General features: G+C 44.9%; 1 protein-coding gene and 1 non-coding gene across 5 annotated transcripts in view; one reads left to right on the top strand and one right to left on the bottom strand.

Annotated features, from left to right (window-relative positions):
- Mok (MOK protein kinase) overlaps positions 1-5,073 on the bottom strand; it is a 47,903-nt gene extending 42,830 nt beyond the window's left edge. For 3 of the 4 annotated variants that reach the window (XM_076849615.1, XM_076849618.1, XM_076849619.1), the window contains exon 1: positions 4,898-5,073. In XM_076849615.1, the coding sequence (XP_076705730.1) occupies positions 4,898-4,904 (7 nt within the window). In that variant the 5' untranslated portion in view covers positions 4,905-5,073. Of the gene's footprint in view, positions 1-4,664; positions 4,726-4,897 lie in introns of those variants that run through there. The other variant, XM_076849617.1, reaches the window with a different exon arrangement.
- An 8,701-nt stretch (positions 5,074-13,774) lies between these two features.
- On the top strand, positions 13,775-13,848 carry Trnai-aau (transfer RNA isoleucine (anticodon AAU)). Its single transcript has one exon. It is a non-coding gene; the product is annotated as a tRNA-Ile (tRNA).
- The last annotated feature ends 2,901 nt before the right edge of the window (positions 13,849-16,749 follow it).

The raw sequence follows: 16,749 nt of genomic DNA, 5'->3' as shown, positions 1-16,749 counted from the left end.
CTGCCAGGTCCTCAAGATTTCTGCATGTGTATTCTATGTAGGCAATCATTGCATGCATGAGTAGGAGAAGAGATATTAGAAAATCCAAAGGTTTTGTTCAGGATGTCCAACCCCAAGGGGATACCCCAACAGAAAGACAAACAGGGGCATCACAGTGTTTCTACAGCAGGAAGGCTAGAAACCTAAACATCTGATAACAAGGAGATGATCTAATGAATTATGGAACAGCGATGGACTGAAATATTACATTGCCATTAACAATGATGCTCTCAAATAATACTTAATAAAATAGAAAAATGTTCAGCCTTGATTTAACATTAAGTGAAATAGAAAGATGATGATGATCATATGCATATGTGCACAGAAAGAATGGATGTGAATATGTCAAGTTTTTTACATTTATATCTAAGTGACACTGAAGATTACTTTTCTTCATTATACTTTTCTATGTTGTATAATGTTCATAATGATTTCATATTTGTTTAAATGTCTGTAAAGATGGGCATTTCAGAATTTTTAAGAAATCAGTGAGTCTGTGGGGCTAAGTGCCAACAGCAACGTGAACTTCAAATGCCTGTCGGAAAGGTACAGTGCCAGCTTACGGGGAGACAGGCACAGGATCCCAGAGGAAAGGAAGGTCAGTCCTTGAGAGCTAGGTGTTGGACTGAGGATTTGCATTGAAGAGTAGAAGGCGAATCTTATACAGTAAGTTCCAATTTGCCTTTCATCACAAATAAATTAAGCAGACTTGCTTTGAAAAAAAAAAAAGTAGGTCACCTTTGAACTTTATTTTTTCCTTTTAATTTTTTAAAATTTTTTTTAGTTGTCAATGGACCTTTATTTTATGTGATGCTGAGAATTGAACCCAGGGCCTCACACATGCTAAGTGAGTGTTCTATCACTGAGCCACACCCCAGCTCACCTGTAAACTTTAAAATGGTTTTAAGTGCACAAACTCAGAATGTGTGCCAACACCCCAGGCTGGCTCCAGACTGTCACAACCAGCCAGGAGGGAGCATGACACCAGGAGAAAGTGGTGGTAAGTGAAGGGTAGTTTCCAGCTGGGGTCTTCCAGCAGGTGGAAAATCTGGAGTGTCCAACAGGAATGGCAGGTAGGGAGAGGAAAAGAGAAACCATCACCACAAAAACCACTCAGCAAGGGGTCTGGTCTATTTCCACAGGTCTTCAAAATCAAACAGAAACTCAGCACACACACCAACACAAAAGGAATAAAATTATTCAAAAATTCATAAAAATTTTAAATTTAAAACCACACCTACTACCCCAGTAAGTCCATTGCTAATAAAGTACACCAGTGATAAACTCACAGAATTACTCAAAGGTTTGTGTTCAAACAACTTCATGGAAGCATCATCCTAGCAAATTACAACATATTTAATGTAATCCCATTTATCTGGGGGTGTTTGTCTAAGGAATGTGTGTGTGTGTGTGTGTGTTTGTGCGCGCGCGCGCGTGTGTGTGTGTGTGTGTATGTGTGTGTGTAGTAAATATATATATTCATACACAGAAAATATCCATGAAAATTACATCTAAGGAAATGTTAACTAGGGGACTGGAGTTGTAGACCAGCGGTAGAGCACTTGCCTTGTACATATGAGACACTGCATTCGATTCCCAGAACCACATGTAAATAAACATTTAAAATAAAGGTCCATCAACAACTAAAAAAATATAAAGAAAAAAAAAAGAAAGAAAGAAAATGTTAACCAGGACTCATTATGCCAAGTAGTAGAGGGTCTTGAGACCACCTTAAAATCTACTGGCAGAATTTATCACAAAGTCAGTATTGCTTTTACTTAATTTTGTCTTTCTTTCAAGAAAAAAAGATGCTAGTTGATGCAATTATTTATAAAAACAGGAGGTAATACACCCACTAGGAAGGAGAAGATGGAAAAAGATTGAGATAACCTTGCAACTTTGATTCTATGAAAATATTGGTATTTAAGAGACCATTCAAAATTATTATAATTACAACAGATAATTTTTCAAAAATTGTAGTTGTAGATGGACACAATACATTTTGTTTATTTATTTTTATGCGGTGCTGAGGCTTGAATCCAGTGCTTCAAACATGCTAGGCAAGCACTCTACCACTGAGCCACAACTCCAGCCCCAACAGATAATTTTTAAAAATCTCTCTGTAATATTGCAGCAAAACCATTACTATAGAATATGTAATTTTTTCCTATTTCTGTAGGTGTGCTCAACTAATCCATTAAAAAGTTCAAACAGGAGCTGGGTACAATGGTGGTGCATACCTGTAATGCCAGCAACTCTGGAACCTCAGGTGAGAGGATCACAAGTTTGAGGCCAGCCTGGGCAACTTAGTGAGATCCTGTCTCAAAATTAAAAAAATAAAAAGGATGCAGGTGTAGCTCAGTGGTAGAGCACCTCTGGATTTAATCTCTAGCAACACACACACAAACACACACACACACACACACACACACACACACTAAAGTTCAAACAGGAAAAAAAATGATACTTTAATTTTTAGAGTACTAACATACACAGACTTATTACATAAGGATAAACTTTTTTTTTTTTTTTTTGAGGTGGGTCTCAGTATGTTGACCAGACTGGTTGCAAACTTGTGAGCTCAAGTATCCTCCTGCCTCAGCCTCACTACAGGTGTGGGACACCATTCAGGCAGCTGCCCACTTCCACTTCCTACTCTTGGGATATACACCCAGAACTCAACTGCCATGATGTGAGGAAGCCCAAGCCACACGGAGAGACCTCCTGTAGGGTTCTGACAGCCCAGGCTGTGGTCCCAGAGAACCACCAGCATCATCTGCCAGACAAGTGAATGAGACTTTCAGGATGACTTCAACTCCAGCCACCATCTATCATGACTACAAATTCATGAGACTCCCAGTGAGAGCTGCCTAGTTGAGTGGAGGCAACCCACAGAACCATAAGAAAAATGTGTTGTTAAGTCCCTAAGTTGGGGAGATTTGCTTAGTGATACATACCTAGAAAAGAAAACCAGGATGATAAAGAAAGGTCAGAGACTGGCCCCAAGCTGCCATCATGTCCGCTCAGCTTCAACAATTACACAGCATTAACTGCTTGCTCCCTGCTACACAAATGATCCAAAACAAAAAGGATAAGGACAGCAATACACTACAGACTGATCAAAGCATCCCTACACATGTGAGCACTGCCGAGAAAACAATAAAAAAGAATACCTGGAAAATCCAAAAATTAAAGACCAACATGATAATCTAGCATGCCCGGGTGTATTCTGACCCCATGCTATGGGTCCAACTTGCACCATTACTCACTTTTCCTGTTCATTCTGCTTCTATGATTCCGTCTCTGTGATTTTCTGTTCTGAAATGTTCTCTCCACTGTTAACTACTTGTAAAACATTTAATTCATGATCAGGTCTTAAACCAGAGATGAGAGGCTGCATGAACTCTCGGACTGGATTTTAAGATAGAAGAAAGAAAGGGAAAAGATGTTATCACTAAACCAAGTAACTGAAAGCTACCAAAATGACCATCTGAGATGAGCCAAGGTTGGGGCACACATAGGTAATACCAACTACTCTGGAGGCTTAGGCAGGAGGATTGGGAGTTCCAGGACAACCTCTGCAATACAAGACCCTACCCCAAAATTCAAAAATTTAAAAAAGGGCTGGAGATTTAGCTCAGTGGTTAAGCCCCTTTAGGGCATAAAACATAAAATGCAAATTATATATACTTTTAAAAATATTTTTTAGTTGTAGATGGACACAATACCTTTATTTATTTATCTTTATGTGGTGCCCAGAGCCTCACACATGCTAAGTGAGTGCTCTACCACAACCCCGGCCCATACATATGTACTTTATATACTCATATATACATATGCCTATATGTAGTTACTAACATTAGGGGTTTTTTTATTTATTTTATTTTTTATTTATTTATATTTTGGTGTCAGGAATTGAAACCAGGGTGCTTAGCACACTGAACCACACCCCCAGTTCTTTTTATTTATTTTTTTCTTTTCAGACAGAGCCTAAGTTGCTTAGGGCTTCCAGAATTTGCAGAGACTGGTCTTGAACTTTAGTTCCTCCAGCTTCAGCCTCCAGGGTTGCTGGGATTAGAGGTGTGCTCCACCACACCAGCTAACATTGAGAGGGATAGATACATATTTACACACACACACACACACACACACACACGCACGCACGCGCGCGCGCACATATTTAGGAAACTGAAAAGAGAAGTCACTTCTTGGAGTGCGGCACAAAGAGTGTATGAGGCAAAGACGGATATGTTTAAATATATTGTGCAATTTACAGATTCACAAAAAAACAATTAGGATACAACGCAGGTTTAACATAACTAGCATAGTTCCAACTTGACACAGCAAAGGAGGCTGGACTTGTGTGCGCCTCTGGCTGACAGCCATAAACGACAATACCTGAAGAGTGATGCTGAACACGACAGCGAACCGCGCTGCTGGCCGCAGATTGGCCACGATCCACAAACCCAACGCGGGCAAACTTTTTTGTACCCCTTTTCTAGGATGAGGCCCACTTCCCAACTTCTAAGTAACCGTTTCTAACTTCATTAAAAGGATGCTTCTAAGTTCCTGTGAACCCAGCTGCTATAGAAACACTACTGCTCGACCCCAAAAATGAAACGCACGCCCAGTCCGGCGACTGCACGCCGAGCACGTCACCCTGGCAGGGCGCCGGCTGCGAGCGCCCTCGGCCACCCGGAACGTTCAGAAACGGAACCTCGCCCGGCGCGGCTCTGAAAACCCGGCTCCCGCACCTCGGGCCTGCACCGCCCGGCGCCGGGGCGGAGCGGCACTCGCCCGCCCAGCCCCCAGAACGGCCCGGCCCGGCGCGTCGCCCCGGCCCTCTCGGCTCACTCACTCTTCATCCTGCGCGCGGGAGTCGGCGACAACCCCTGGCCGACCCTGCGCGGAAAAGACAAGGGCAGGAAGGCCGGCACCTGCCCTCCTCTCCCTGAGGCGGGATCCTGTGCTGGGACCTCCGCGGTGGCCCCTTGCCCTAGAGCGTTAGGATACAGCCGCCATATTGTATCCTTGTCACCCTGGCAACCGTGGGCCCTGACCGTCCCCGAGGTGGAGCCACGCGTGCGCAGAATCCTGCCCGCATACGCATGCGCAATGTGGCCCGCCTCCTCTGCGTGGTTGCTTAGCGACCGCCGCCGCCGCTTCAAATTTAAACCCTCGCGGGCTGGAGTCTCCCGGCTGTCACTCAGCAATTCAGCGGAAGAGAATTGTCACTCAGCGGAAGAGATCCTGCAACTTCTATTGGCTCGAGAACTCTGACGTTAAATGACACCCCTTCTTTGCCACCTCATCCCGCAGTTGGGCATCTACCGGTCTGGTACGAGGGATTACCCAATGAATTTGTATGTTTTTCTTTTTCTTTCTTTCTTTCTCTCTCTTTCTCTCTCTCTCTCTTTCTCTCTCTCTCTCTCCCCCTCCCTCCCTCCCTCCCTCTTTCTTTCTTTCTTTCTTTCTTTCTTTCTTTCTTTCTTGTAGTTGTAGATGGACAGAATGCCTCTGTTTTATTTGTTTATTTTTATGTGGTGCTGAGGATTGAACCAGTCCCTCATGCATGCTAGGCAAGTGCTCTACCACAGAGCTCGTTTTTCATTTTTAATTGAGCAAACGTTTGTTTTGCCAGCGCTGTTGCCAGAGAAGAGGGGACATGAAGGAGCACAGGTAGGCGAGGTGGCTGACTTCTCGAAACTCGCATTCTGGGGTAAAGCTGCATGCATCTAGCGGGGACCTACCTGCAGATGCGACCCGCGACAGGTGAAGAGCCAGGTTATCCCTACCACTACTGCGGGAGATCGGCGTCCCTCTTTTCTGAGAGTAAAGAAGTAAAATGTGCTGATTTGAAGGAATCGGAGAAGAAAAGAAGCAAGGAGAATAAAGAAAAGGAATGTATAAAATTTGAAGAAATATTTTCAAAGTTCTTTCCTTCTTCTCATTCTCTCTCCTCCTCAGAAAAGGAGACCGACAATAGTTGAGTGGTGTCTTCTTGGAATTTCTGATTAAGTATTTGGACAAATTTTCCCATAATTGAAAACCATAGATAAATCATACATATTCTTCTATAGTTTTCTTTTTTTCATTTAATATATTATAGTCACTCTGCGTTTGTTTTAGGTTGTGAGGATTGAACCTAGGGGCGCTTTACCATTACATCCCCAGACTTTTTCTAATTTTAATTTTTTTATTTTGAGACAGGGTCTTGCCAATTTGCGGAGGCTGGCCTGAAACCTGGGATCCTTCTGCTTCAGTCTCCAGAGTTACTGGGATTACAGTCATATGGCATGTGACTGGCTAGTCACTTTTCAATATTGGCACATAGAGAGATATCCTATGCTTTTAAAAATTTTTTTAAGTTGTTGATATTTATTTATTTATTTATATGTGGTACTGAGAATCTAATCCAGTGCCTCACACATGCCAGGCAAGTGTGCTACTGCTCAGCCCCAGCCCCAGCCCCTAACCTATGCTTTTTAACAGGTGTGTTATATTACATGATATAATTTTTCCCTAAAAATGCTTTATTTTTCGCAATTACAAACAAGACCAGAAAGTATCCTTGTACATATCTTTAAACATTCGTGTGATTCTTTTGACAGGAGTTAATAGGTTAAAAGGCATTCACAATTTAAATGTAGAAAATCACTCACCAGCAATATTCTACCAACATATAGAAAAGTCTGTACACAAATTCCCTCTTCTCCACTCTGGTGTGGACACTGGCTATTATCTATAAGATTAAGACAACATTCGGAAAAACTGATTTGAAACATATAATACAAAAATCTTAAAATATTCTGTGTGTGTGTGGGTGTGGTACTGTGCATTGAACCTAGAGGCCCTCTACTACTGAGCTACACCTCCAGTTCTTTTTATTTATTGCCTTGAAATTGGGATCCTCTCCTCAGCTTCCCAAGTAGCTCAGATTAAAGGCATGTGATATGACACCTGGCTTAAATTTTTTTATGGTTAAAAAAAATTAGTAGTGTTAAAAAACTATTGGAGGGGCTTAGTTTTGGCTCAATGGTAGAACGCTTACCTAGCATGGGTGAGGCACTGGGTTTGATCCCCAGCACCACATAAAAGTAAACCAAATAAAGGTTTAAAAGTATATATATATATAAAAACTATGGGAGGCCATCATTTTGGGAGGAGCTTCCACACTAGCCCACAAACCAGACCAACCAAAATGGAGTCACTCGTGCTAAATGCCACCATCAAACTGAAAATTTAAGCAAATAGATCCCAAAACACACTAGTTTTTCCTCAAAACAGGAGATCCAGTCTACCCAAGTCAGCTGTGCTTTCACTCCTGCCAAAATAATACAACTTGACACTAACCCATCAGCTTTCTTTCTATTGTTCTGTTACCACCTTATAAAACCCATGGTTCTGTTTTTGCATAGTGGGAGCTCTCATTCTGTTTTGAAGAATGGAGGCTGCCCCAATTCTTGAATCTGGAACAAAATCCAATTCAACCTATAACTAAGTATGTTGTGAATTTATCTTTTGACACTAGAAAAATGTCAAAGGACTTGGGAGGCTAAGGCAAGAAGATCAGAAGTCCTAGTCTGATCAATTTAGGTGACAGTCTCAACAACTTAGTGAGATTCTGTCTCAAAAATAAAAATTTAAAAGGAATGGAGCTAGACGTGGTGGCACATGCCTTTAATCCCAGCAGCTCGGGAGGCTGAGACAGGAGGATCTCAAGTTCAAAACCTGCCTCAGCAGTAGTGAGGCACTAAACAACTCAGTGAGACCCTGTCTCTATATAAAATATGGCTCAGTGTCAAGTGCCCCTGAGTTCAATCCCTGGTACCCCCCACCCAAAAAGGGCTGGAGATGTGGCTCAGTAGTTAAATACCCCAGTATCAAAATAATAATAATAATAATAGGAGGAGGAGTAGTAATTGGAAGCCACTGAAAAGCAGTAAGAGGGGGGAGAATATCCTACCTTAAGGAAAGAAATTTTTAAGGTCATCTGGTTTCTGGAATCAACCGATTTGTTGAAGCAAATTAGAAGCAACATCTGAAAAATCCTTCTGTTTCTCTATTTTTCTTTTGTATGATCTAACAGTTTGACATGTACATATTATATAATGAAGCATTTTTGTTTCTGGATTTATTTTTGTTTTCAATTTTTTCCCTCAGAATTCAATTTTATGATTGGAAGTTCTATTGTCTCCGTCTATGTGCCCCTGGATCCATAGTCAACACAAAAAAAGTGTAGAAAGAAAGTAGGAAGGTAGTTTAGGTAGTTCACAGGAATTGTTCAGGAGATAAACAAAAGAGGTCTGGCTGATGGAAGAGTGAGGAAAATCAAAGCATCAACTCTTGTCTGACCTCTGAAGAATAGCATCCCAGAAAAAGAAAAAATACAGATGAAGGAGATTATGAAATCTCCATCAGAAACATTCTTCACAAAAGTGTTTCTAGAGTGGACAGGAACATTTCTGAGTAGAAAGGCCTGAGGAATGGCCAGAATGTGGAGTTTGATTTTTTTCACCAGTATTTACTGAGCACCTATTATGGCCCAGCACTACTCTAGTCACCTAGGACACAGGAATTAAAGATCCACACCAAGGTGCACTTATGACATTTCAGAGCACAGGGGATAGTGAGAAGTTCTAAACAGTGTTGAAAGAGAAAACCTAGATATATCTAAAAACCTGGGTTCCAGCACTGGAAGTCCCAATTGGGACATCTCATTGGACTGGACATAGAAGATAAAGTGTGGCTTTCTTTTTGTTGAGGGATCTCTGTTCTAGAGTTCTCTAGTTATTGGCCAAGTATGAGGGTAGAAGAAAAATTGTGTTCAGATGTGCAGGACTCTGAACTTTCAGTGATCCTCAGCACCACATAAAAATAAATAAATAAAATAAAGATATAGGGCTGGGGATGTGGCTCAAGCGGTAGTGTGCTCGCCTGGCATGTGCGGGGTGCTGGGTTCAATCCTCAGCACACATTAAAAAAACAAAATAAAGATGTTGAGTCCACTGAAAATTAAAAAATAAATATTAAAAAATTCTCTCTCTTTTAAAAAGGTAAATGTATAAAAAATTTTAAAAAGGAAATTAGCAAAGTAAACCCAGAGGAACACAAACAGTTCTGTCAGAAAGAAATGTAATTATAGTAAACCTTGTGGCTCAGTTGGGAACAGTGTTTATAGAAACGATGTAAATACTGAATACTGATTTGGCTAAAAAAATCAATGGTATTATTATTTGAAAATTGTAGGAAACGGGAGTATATGTGAGTTGGGAAAATGTTGGAAAAAGAACTATGTCCTAATTTGTATAGAACGAACTTGACAGATAGTGTCTAAAATTGAAAAAAAAAATAGTATAATTATATTACTTAGATTTATGGGAGGAAAAGGCAGAAGAAATCAACACTCACAATGTTACCTGTAGGAGCTGGATGGTGACAGGGAGGGGATGGACTGGACGAATGCTCTTCATCATAAGCTTTTAGTACTATGTGGCTTAAAATCATATATTTGTTTTATTTTTCTTAAATATAACACTTTAATTTTTAAAAAGCATCATTTAGTGTTTTAAGAACTTAAAATCAGGGACTGGTGTGTAGCTCAGTGTCAAGTGCTTGCCTCACCAGCACTAGAGTTTGATCCCCAGTACCACTTACCAAATTCGTAAATATTTAGAGCATATGCATATTTTAAACATTTAATGCCATTTTAAATTTTTTTGATACCAGGGATTGAATCCAGGGCACTTAGCCACTGAACCACATCCCCAGCCCATTTTTATATTTTATTTAGAAACAGGGTCTTCTGAGTTGCTTTGGGCCTCTATAAGGTACTGAGGCTGGCCTTGAACTCGCCATCCTCCGGCCTCAGCCTCCGGAGCTGCTGGGATTACAGGTGGCGCTGGGCCTAATGGCATTTCTCATTTATTTAATTTATGAATAGAAGAGTTGTGGAGAAATTCAACGTTAAACCTGTTTTGCAAGTTGAAGCTTTACGAACGGAAGGAAGGAAGGTGAATGTTCTGGGATAGCAGAAGGCCTGAGCCAGGGAAGCGGGTGTTGACGAGGTGATGAAGTTAAAATGCGGTCATCAGGGCCGCAGGGACCGCCGTCCTGCCCAGGGGGGCGAATCCGGTCTCGGCGACGCGGGAGGCCGGCAAGCGAGGCCGGAGGCAGAGAGGAGCAGAGCTCCTGGAGCCCGGGGGGCCGAGGCCGCCCTCCCCGCGGGCGGCGACGAGCCCCAGGGCGCAGGAGCCGGGCGCCGGCCCGAGGGGAGCGCGCGGGCCTCGGGCGCCCCCTGACGTCCGCCGCCGCGTGCGCACCTGGGGCCGCGGGAAAGCCGGCAGGACCCGAGGGCGCCCAGGCTCGCTCGCCCCGCGGGACGGCTCCGCCTGGCTTGGTCGGAGCCACCTCGATGGCCCACCACCGCGTGCCAGCCACCGTCCTCGCAGCTGGCGATGCCGCGGGACGCAAGCGCTGCCTCCCGCAGTCCACGTCCTGGGGGCGGAGGGCACAACAGCCAGCTCTGAGGGACGGGAAGGGAAGGCAGCCTCCCGAGATTGGGGCGTCGGGGGACGGAGCCCCGCAAGGCCTGGGGAGGAGCAGGCAGCCAGAGGGGAAGCGTAATCCCAGCGGCTGCGGAGGCTGAGGCAGGAGGATCGCGGTTCACAGCCAGCCTCAGCAAGGGCGAGGCGCTAAGCAACTCAGTGAGACCCATCTCTAGATAAAATACCAGAGGGCTGGGGATGTGGCCCCGTGGTGGGTGCCCCTGAGTTCAACCCCCGGTACCCCCCACCAAAAAAACAAAACAAAAAAAGAAAAAGAAAGAAAAAAGAGGGGAAGCGAGAATAAATGCCCCAGGCTGGAGCAGGGCACGGGGCTGCAGCAGAGGGAACCCAGCAGCCGTGCGGGTGCGCAGAGGGCTAGGCGGGTCTTTCAACCCACTGTTACCCGAGGCATGGGGTGGCCAGGCACAGTACAGTACGATTTCTGTCCAAATATTGCGAACAATACTTCATTGTTTATGTGGGATTCAGTGGGCTTCCTGCATTTTTATTTGCTGGCCTGGAAGGAAAGCGAGTTGGAAAAGAGAAATGGCTTAACCTGACTTCGTTTTAAAATGTAAAATGGGTTGGCACCGTTGTGAGGGCTGGTAATCCCATCTACGTGGGAGGCTGAGGAAGGAGTATCCCTTTGAGACCAGCCTGGGCAACGCAGGGAGATATTCCCCCATCTCAAAATACATAAAATTAAGGTGACTTTTAAATTCGTGCATTTGACTATTTATTTTTAGTTTTTGAGTGGAAACATTCTATTGGAGCTTCACAATTAAAAGAGAGTAACACAGAGCTAGTTGGTATTTCCCAACAATAACAGGACATGTGTCACTAAGAACATGGTTAGGCTAACTAATCAGTAAACTAACAGGACCAACAAGTGGCACTTTCCAGAAATATTCAGTTTCGGGGGTTCGAGGGGACCCACAAAAGAAAGAAAAAACAAAACATCTGCTGGCGAATAATACTTCCTGTGCTAGTATTTTTATGCAGGTGTGGGGGGAGCTACAAAACGTCATCTTTGGAATGGTTCAGGATGTGGTCCTGACTCGCCCCAATGAGCCTCAGCCATGTGTGAATCAAGGACACACATGAACTGGAGTTGTCCAGTGAGCTAGAGGAACTCCAACGCAGGCGAGGTGGATCCGGGTTTTACTGGTACTGCTGGGCTTCTGGGTTGGCTCCTATTTCTGGAGCAGCACTATGCCAGATGGTGTGTGAGGCTTGGGGAATGTAGCCTAAGCCAGGATGAAGCTCTCATGGGAAGGGTCTTACCACTGTGGGGCCCACTGCATCCTTGTTTGGAACACAAATGTCACAGACTTCAGGAAACTGGCCCAGCCTCCCACCATGGCTCATGTAGTCAATCTGGCACCTCAGCTTCTCTGTTGTTGGTCACATCTGTCTTTTCTAAGCTGATACCTGGAGACAGCACTGCCAAGCTTGATGAGTATGTGTGGACCGACTGACTGCTTTTCTAAAACCAGTCCTCTAGACTTCCTCATGGAGGGGTGAACTATGTAACATCCCTTCAATAAGGTCTGTGAATCAGCTGGATTCTGGTTCTTCTTCTTTCATCAGGGAGGTGAACGTGCAGCAGTTGCAGTTTATTGGAGAAGTCAGAGTAGAGGAGTGGACAATGTGACCCTGGCTTCCTTCCTGCACCCTGGGAGCCCTGAGCCACAGCAGCGCCCCAGGTGAGGCTCTTCAGCAACCAGGAGGCCCCAGGACGCATGGGCCAGAAGTGGACATGGTGGAGTCCTCTTCCCATCGCTGTCTCCACCCTGTTTCCCCCCTGGTATACAGACCCTATCCCCTTACTACCTCTTAGCTATTTCAACCCTTGTACCTTGTATCATGTGATGTATTCCATTAACAAGAGGGAAAATTGAAAAAAATTTTTCCAGCATTAAAAAGAAGAGGGCTGGGGTTGTGGTTCAGTGGTAAGGTGCATGCCTCGCCTGCCTGAGGCACTGGATTCGATCCTCAGCACCATATTTAAAAAAAATAGATAAAATAAAGATATTGTCTCCATCTACAATTTTTTAAAAGTAAATTAGATATTAATTAAAAAAAAAAGAAGAAGAAGAAGCATGGGACTGGGATATAGCTCAGTTGGTAGAGTGCTTGCCTTTCACGCACAAGTTCCGGTGTTCAGTTCCCAGCCCCACACACATGAAAGGCAGGGCAAGGTGGCACATCAATCCCAGTGGCTCTGAGGCAGGAGGATGGAGAGTTCAAAGTCAGACTAGCCAATATTTTCAAGGCAGTGGTTAAGTGCCTCTGGGTTCAATCCCTGGTATCAAAAATAAATAAATAAATAAAAAGGGGGCTGGGGTTGTGGCTCAGTGGTAGAGAGTTCGTCTAGCGCGTGCAGGATGCATTTTAAAAAATAAGATAAAAAGGGGAAAGCTATGTTTTATCTATTCAAGGAAACTCTGTGCTGAAGAACTCCCGCGACCCCCAGCACTGGAGACTGAACTCAGGGCCTCACACGAGCTAGGCAAGGGCTCTGCATCCCCAACAGGAACCATACAAAATGACATTGGCCCTGTGGTCCCAGCTACTAGGAGGCTGAGGTGGAGGACAGCCAAGTTCAAGCGAGACCCTGTCTCAAAAGATGAACAAAAAATAAATTAGTGACACCTGCAATTACTTAGGGATATGCTTATGATAGAATATTAAGTAGAAAAAAACAACATAAAATGGTATTCTTTCAAGTAAGGCTTTGGATTAAAAATATCTTTTAAACGACACCTCTACAATTAAAAAAGACTGGCGGGAAGGAAGCCAAGACCCCAGAGGCTCTGGTTTGATGGACGGCGGGGAACCGAGGGTTCTTCTGTCCTTAACCCGGCTCTCCGTATTTTCCAAGTTTGATTTAGCTAAAGGCTCTGCATGCCCGGAGCTTCCTGGCAAGGGTTCTCAGGTAATAAAAACAGCATCGTAGTGGAATATTCGAAAGGCTTACTCCCCAGCCACATCTCCATCCTGCCTGCGGAGGCCTCGCTGATGTAGAAAGCCGGCTCCCCAGCCCGGGTCTGGGCTTCTCGCTCCTGCGGTCGGATCCCATTAGAGCAGGGGCGCAGCCGGCGCGGACTCCGCCCGGGCGCCCAGCCGAGCGGCGCCAGAACGCTGCCAAACCTTCTAGGCATCAGGGCGGGCAGGGAAACGCGAGTGGCCGGTTAGCTCAGTTGGTTAGAGCGTGGTGCTAATAACGCCAAGGTCGCGGGTTCGATCCCCGTACGGGCCACAAGTACTCCTTTTCAGAAATATTTCTGAAATGATGTCTTTGAGTCAATCTTTTATTTTCGAGGCCCAGCGTGCAGATGCATCTGTCCGGACTCAGCTGGAAAATCGACCCAGTTCCGCGCCGCCCCGCGCGTTGCCGAAGTCCCTGGGGCCTGCCTGCAGCTATCCGCAGCCTCGGTTTCCGATGCGTTCCAGGGACCGTGACCGTCCCAAGGCTCCAGCTGGTCTGGAGGTGCTGCATGCGGAGACAGAGGCCCTCGGACGGTGCCGCCTGGCGGTCCCTATTGCGCGGACCTCCGTTTCCGAGTTCTGGTGGTGGACGGCCCAGGTCTGCTTCCAGAGGCTCACGGAATGAACGGCCACAGTCAAGAGAGCCCAAATCTCAACCGCAGGGCAGCGGGTGCATTTCTCACTGCAGCCTGTCTCCGGCTTGGCCGTGTGTTCAGTTCAACCACAGCCAAGTTCCTAGCGGCGATGGCATTTCATATCAGGGCTTTTTTCAAAGCATCGCCGCGAAAACGTCTCTCCACCATCATTCATTCTTTTCTCAAATATGTGTGAACCTCTGGTCCAAACAAGGCCCAAGTTCACAGACCAAAGGCTTAAACCCTTGGTTAAGTGCTCAGGACGAAGTCAAAGGCGTGGATGCAGTCAATGCCAGCAGATTAGAAGAACCGCGGCTGCTAACACCTGGAACTCCTGTGCACACCTAGGAATGTATATGCAGGGTGCTGGATTAGACCAGCGGAGTGACGCCCAGCACTGAGACGAGATCTGGTTCTGAACTCTTACTGAAGTTCACATGCTTCTCATCTTTTGTCATAGGTGAAGTATGTTTTCTTTATTGAGTCTGGTAATCTGCAAGGGAGCCTTGGGGCAGCTAATGCTTCTAGCCTGTGCTTTGTGTAATATGTCAGGAGCTTCATGTGGGCAAACTAATCAGTGACAATAACCCAAGGAGCTGGGCGCGGTGGTGCTAGTCTGTAATCTCAGCGGCTTGCTAGGAGGCTGAGGCTTGGGGATCCGAATTCAAAGCCAGCCTCAGCAATTTAGCGAGGCCCTAAGCAGCTCAGTGAGACACTGTCTCTAAATAAAATACAAAAAAAAAAAAAAAAAAAAAAAAAAGGCGGGGGTGGGGGCTGGGGATGTGGCTCAGTGATTAAGTGCCCTTGAGCTTAATCCTGTTAAAAAAAAAAAAAAAAAAAAAAAAAAAAGAATAACCCAAGGAAATAATGCTTGTTCTTCAGATTTGCAGAACCAAAAAGCATCTCCTGACTAGATAATTGAGATCAAATGCGTGTGTTATTTGTCCACAAACCTCCACCAACGAGAAGGTACCTGCCAGTCTGTGATCACCCATCTTCTACATAAACTGCTCCTACATGAGCCTCTGGGGAAGATTTTGATAATAAAGTTCTCTACCACCGCCTTGCCTCTTGACAAGCCCTAGTGGGACTGGCAGACTGAGCCTTGAGTGGTAACAGGGGTAGGTGCAGATTGCTGCCCTTATTGCATACCTTCCAAACTTAAAGGGGTTCCAAATATACCACTGTAGCATAAAATTTATTTTGAAAACATTAGTTGAGTACCAGTAATTTTTCATCCATCTAAAAGCAGAGCCTCCTGAAAGAACTTGAAAGAGCTCAAGTATCCTAAATCCCTTTCTGGACAGTGACCAGGGCAAGACAGGAGTGACCAGGGCAAGACAGACCCCCATTCCATCTCTGGAGAGATGTTGCATCATACTTAAGTAGACATACCCACAAAGCTACCAGATTCTCACCTGTTCTTCTAAGGATCCACTTATATCTCCAAAAAGTCATTTTCCCACAAGTGCCCTTCTCCCCTCCTCTACTAAGGTAGTTAGTAAAATTCTAACCCCCTGCTTAGTCCTATTTTCCTCTGTATTTATTTATACACATTGATAAAAATGCACCTTAATTTTTGGTTTTTATCAGTTTAATCTATCTTTTAATTCAAATTCAGTTTAATTCTAATTCCCCATTCAAGGAATTTTTTTTTTCTCCCTCCATGACAGGCTCAAAAAGATGATAAAATGGGGCACCATGCTCTAAATGGTGGAGGAAATTCTAGGCTTAGAAATCAGAGGAAAACTTTCTCATAATAGAGGATGGGAAAATGGGAAGGGTTTCTTTTGAAAGAGGAGAAGGGTAAGAGGGAGGAGGGGGAGGGGAGGGAAGGAGGGAGGGGAGGGGGAGGGGGAAGAGGAGGAAAAAAAAAAGGAAGGATTAACTAATTGAAACAAATTCCACAAGTCTGATCTCTGGCCAACACTATGAGTCTACCAATGAACTAATTTAGAACAATTTAGAGTTGAATATTGATTCTGATGATGATGGTGAGAAGCAAATGATTAGAAGGTCTTTCAGAACCTTCTCCAACACAGGGCTGGCCTGCAGCCCCCTCCCTATGGACATCATGGCACTCATCATACTATGCTGCAAAAGCCAGTTTCCTCCCGCTCCTTCCTATGTAGACTGCATACCTCCCAGGGCAGGGGGCTAACCATCCAACAGGTGCTGGTTAGTGTTGACTATAGAGTACTGGTTTAAAATTTCAGCAGCCGTCTATGGGATGTTTCGCTTTCCTGTACTTCCTCTTACGGGAGCTACCCCCAACCCCATTGGTGACCCATGGTACCATAACCCTAAACCAATCCCAGAGGGAAATGATCGCTTGACTCCGGAAAGCCCCATGATGCCATCGACCTAAGACCCTATTCTCCACCCGCCTAGCTCTGACGCAAGCACCCCCAAGCCTATCCCCCAACTCCAAACCCCTACCCCACAAAAGAACACCCGAACATCTGGAGGCCTCTCTCTTCTATATGTAGAGTGAGTGACCAGGGCAAGACAGCTCTGACAAACTCTCGTGTGCATCT

The sequence above is a fragment of the Callospermophilus lateralis genome, chromosome 3 (genome assembly GCF_048772815.1).
Source record: "Callospermophilus lateralis isolate mCalLat2 chromosome 3, mCalLat2.hap1, whole genome shotgun sequence".
Lineage (NCBI taxonomy): Eukaryota > Metazoa > Chordata > Mammalia > Rodentia > Sciuridae > Callospermophilus > Callospermophilus lateralis.
Note: the sequence above shows the minus strand (reverse complement) of the source record. Positions and strands in the feature narration are given on the sequence as shown.